At 41.7% G+C, this 4818-nt stretch overlaps 1 protein-coding gene across 1 annotated transcript; it reads right to left on the minus strand.

Annotated features, from left to right (window-relative positions):
• Positions 1-1405: 1405 nt before the first annotated feature.
• Positions 1406-4507, minus strand: LOC139975871 (uncharacterized). Its single transcript, XM_071984140.1, has one exon. The coding sequence runs from the start codon at positions 2342-2344 to the stop codon at positions 1409-1411; it is 936 nt and encodes a 311-aa protein (XP_071840241.1). The 5' UTR covers positions 2345-4507; the 3' UTR covers positions 1406-1408.
• Positions 4508-4818: the final 311 nt, after the last annotated feature.

Below are 4818 nucleotides of genomic sequence, written 5' to 3' on the forward strand. Positions count from 1 at the left end.
ACTGAATAAAAGAACATGTCACCAAGGCATGCTTGCATTAATCTTTGGAAAGTACCAGGGGCGTTACATAGCCCGAATGGCATCCTCGTATACTCGTAAAGCCCAAACGGAGTTGTAAAACTCGTTTTGTGTTGATCAGCCTCATCCATGGCCACCTGATGGTAGCCAGACAGGAGATCGATAGTAGAGAACCATTTCGTTCCATGAAGGGAATCTAACGATTCGTCTATGCGTGGGATTGGGTGGGCATCTTTTACAGTTTTCTCGTTTAACTTTCTATAATCCACACATAGCCGCAAATCTCCATTCGACTTGCGCACAATCACAATTGGGGATGCATAGGGACTAGCACTCTCGATGATCACCCCGCTCTCCAACAACTTTCTAATGTGGTCCCGAACTTGTTCAAATTGCGATGGGGGTATTCGTCGGTATGGTTGTTTCACAGGAACCTCATCCACAGTCTTAATCTTATGTCTTACAGTGCCTGTGAAACCCAAATCACTATCAGATGCAGCGAACACGTCACTATTAGCTAATAAAACACTCTTAGCTTCCCCTAGTTGTTCCGCAGTAAGGTCACTACCCAAATACTGATCAAAATCATTGAAAAAATCATGGGTGATAGTAGCGTCATTATCTACATTTACATTGTTAACTGCTACACTTCCATCATTGACCGACACCACAGAATGAAATCTACCTAATGGAGTTTTAGGTCTTAAGGAAATATCTTCATCACTAGAATTGCTGATTAATAGTGAAACATTGCCATGGGGAATACAAATAAGAGCAGGAGTAGCTACAAGGCCTCTGGGCAAATTCTCACAAGGTTCCACAAGAACTTCTAAACCGGCTGTTAACCTGCCACAAGTCACTTTGACCAGGCAACTTGCTTGTGCTGGGATCCACACACAATCGTTCCCAGCGACTCTGGCGATACCCTTGATATTACAAATATTAGTCCTATCTAGACAAACATGCCGGGGCAATTTTAATTGCCGCACAACCACTTCAGGGGGCAACTCTTGTAACACGTTCATACCGACAAGCATGGGAGAAGACGCTGAATCTTTCAGGACCAAAATCCCCCGACCCGGTACTACAAAACCAGAGACGCAAATGTCAGTCTCAAAATAACCTTGATAGGGTATCCTTGCTCCATTGGCTGAGGTTAAGGTCAACCAGCCTAGGTCACTTAATATTACGTTAGGAAAACACTGATCGAATACATGTTTGGATATGGTTGTGACCTGGGACCCAGTGTCCACAACTGCTCTGACCTCTCCAACTCCCAACCTTACAACTACTGTAGGACAACTACCAACAATATTAGAACCTACAGAGGTTGAGCCCTTCTTACCAACCTGATTCACACCCAGACCTGGACTCTTGGGGCTGGGTGTTTCTAGTTTTCCTGACTAGAATTGGTTCTGGCACCATTGCATTGGTTGGCAAAATGGCCCCTCTCATGGCAACGATAACATTCCACTTGTGAGATGTCCCGGTTCTGTCTGTTTCGTGGAGTACGGTGGTAGCTCCTACCCTTCTCTACTATTTCTAAGCGGGTCTGAAAATCGGTTTGCTGTTTTTGGATCGCTTCCAAAACGTCCGTCTGGCTCTTTACAACTGAGGACAGGACCAGCAGGGCTTCTGAAACATCATGGGTGGCTTCCACGGCATACTGCCCTACTTTACGCGTTTTCTGGGGTCGATGAATACCATTCTCATCCTCCGCCATGTCCAATGCCCAGTCTCGAAGATCAATAAAAGAGGTGGTTAGCTTATCTTTCAGAAGCCTTTTGATCTCTCTCCGTAAGCTGCCATCTTTAAGACCATCTCGAAATTGCTCTTTAAGGGTTTGGTCCTTATCTGGCCCACCGCTTAAATCAGTTAATTTATCTGCCAGTGTCATTAGGGCATAGGCGAAATCAGTAATAGACTCGTCCTCTTTTTGGACCCGATTGCATATGCCCCGCATTACCTTTCCAAGGTCCTTTTTCTCCCCAAACGTTTCCACAAGGACTTCAGTTATCTTTTGTGGGTCTTTAGAAATTGCAACACCTCTGTGTTTCAGTTCTTGTCGTGCGGGCCCCTCCAAATGAGCCAGAATAAAATGGGCAGCATTCTCGCCCTCCAGGTGCCTCAACTTTATTGCATTTTCAATGTCCTCTACAAACTCATTGACAGCCAAGGAGTTGTGGCTTGACCCACTGAAAATTTTTACTTTCTTATCCTTGGGGAGAAGATACACGTTTCCTTGCTTCCTCACCGATTCCTGGGTGTCAGCTAACTTGGTAGATAGAGCATCCAACCGCTTCTGCATGGCTTCCATTTCAGTCATTGTCCCAATCAATAGTCAAGGTCATCAACAGGGTAAGTCCTTTTTTTTTCGTTTCCACCGCCCTTACAGAATTTTTTTTTTTTTTGGTTTGAAAAATTTAATAAAATTGGTCACTTTAGGTACACAGCTGCCTGAACCCCACTCGTACTACCAATTGTAATGCCACTGAGCCAACTAGTCAACCCCACAGCATTAATAAAACAAAAACAAAGCAATTTGAATTTCACTAGTTGATGTTTATTAAGGGTCCAAGCAGAATTACTGGGTATCAGGCCAGTAATATGACAAAGATATCTTTTACTCAAGATATGAATAGATGAAAAACAGATGAATTACACTTTCTTTTTGTACGCAATTTAAATCAACATAAAAGGGCGGTGGAAACTACTTAAATGTGACCCTTACTCTAGCACCTGGAAAAACAACAGATAAGAGGAAAACATATCAGTATCTGACAACATCAAATTCCAATCAACAATCCTGACATAATACATATTAATGTTATTTTATGCACACTTACTATTTAAAGTAACTCAAGGCTGATTGTACCAATAAGGGAAAGTTGTTTTTGGTCATTTAACCTCAATGAAGTACTATTTAAAGTAAGCATCAAACAAAACAATTAGATCCCGACATTTTAGCAGATCTCCAAATAACACCACTTGAAGAGTATTCTCTCCATGCAAATTTACCCATATCCAGGTCTGGTTGCACAGTTAAGGCAGATCCAGAGCCAAATACAATGGAGATCCCTAAACATCATACTTGAGCCTAGCTCAAGGTCAAGCCAAGATACAGGGATGAAATCTCCACTCTTAATTTAGAGTACTAGTGCAAGGCAACAACAATATAACCCAACTAAATTTGACAAGGCAATTCGTATGACATATGTGGAGGGAAAACAAACTAATCTTACTAACACAACTAAATTACCCCTTGGACAACCAGCAAAGGTCAGCCAAAACGATAACATCTTGTGAAACCCAACTTAGTTACCCTTCGGACAACCAGTGAAGGTCAGCCAAAACGATAACATCAGAAAAAGGGGTTGAAGAATATACTTCCAGTAAACACATAATCTCAATACTACAGAGACACCAAACTACTGTAGCATGACCGTGTCAAGGTCACAATACAAGAAATCCTAAAAAAAATGTCATAAAACATCATACTTGGAGAATTCATACACCATAAAAAACATATATAATCTTAAGACTATCTCAAGACTATCCTAGTGAAGCCCAGATAACATGGATGTGAAAATGGCAAAGTAAGGAGGACACAAAGTATAATAACGGCCCTGGGGCATGGGAAAGCCTGGGCCAAAGCTTTATGATAGAAGCCAACAAATAATGATCAGCACCATCAAAAATACAGTTCAAATCCCAGATCCCATTGCTTATAACCAATAAGCTTTTAATAATCAATAAAATATTAATCCTCTGCTTTTCAGGAACAAAACAACTAAAAATATTTAGATATCCAGCTATCCCACACACTCTAGCCTGACTATCGAGGGCGCGGCCATTTTGGATGAGTCAACACCAAGAAGAGAAAGAAAGAGGGCGCCTAACCACGATTAAATATAACGCAACGGTGGGGAAACCTGACCTAGCGGTAGCAGCGTTATTTAGAATGCTAAAATGATAACTCTTCCATAACAATGGTTCCTTGACATATTAAATTTATCCATGATCTTAAAAGCCCGATATAAATATGAATCACAAGTATTCAGACGAAATCATAAATTTCAAGCCTAATGTCACAAATCACATATGTATACTGTGTGTCCCAATCCTATTGACACCACCCACTGAAGGCTATCCTAACAGGTAGATGAATTAACGATCTTTCAGAGGATTTTCCCTGCATTATTACCAAAGAAAATATAGTCAATTTGCAGAAAACACATGAATACAAAGTAAAAATAAGTATTTACCCTACATTCCTGGCAGAAATAGCCGCGGAATTTAACAGAACTGAAAAAATGTACGTTTAAAAGGCAGAGGAAACTTACACGTCTGCACTCAATCAGAGCAAGAACAAGAGAGAGAGCATGGCAGGACAGAGATGGTAAAAAGAGGGGCAAACAGGGTCACATGACAGGATGCAGAGCTCTAAGCTCCTCCCCTAATTGAAGGGTGTTTAAGCCACATCCCTACACTAGGTTTTTATACGTTCAACATAATCTCATGTGCAACGTACGTAGGTGATGGAAAAAACTTTCCAGGCGCGTATCCAGGGGGGCCTTGGGGGCGCGCGCCCCCCGGGTAAGAAAAAGAGGAGAGAAAAAAAGGGAAGAAAAAGGGAAAAAAGAGGGGGAAAAAGAGGAGGAGAGGAAGGAAGAGAAGAGGAAAAGAAGAAAGAGAGAAAAAGGAGAAAAGGAGGGAGTAAAAGAAAAACGCAAAGACACCGGGAAGAGAAAGAGGAACAGTGACATCATTACAGCGCTGATCCCTAATATATACACAGGG

This window comes from Apostichopus japonicus, chromosome 11, assembly GCF_037975245.1.
Source record: "Apostichopus japonicus isolate 1M-3 chromosome 11, ASM3797524v1, whole genome shotgun sequence".
Lineage (NCBI taxonomy): Eukaryota > Metazoa > Echinodermata > Holothuroidea > Aspidochirotida > Stichopodidae > Apostichopus > Apostichopus japonicus.

Excerpts from the sequence above, each read along its gene's own strand:
- LOC139975871 (XM_071984140.1), bottom strand. The coding sequence starts at position 2,344 with ATGACTGAAATGGAAGCCATGCAGAAGCGGTTGGATGCTCTATCTACC.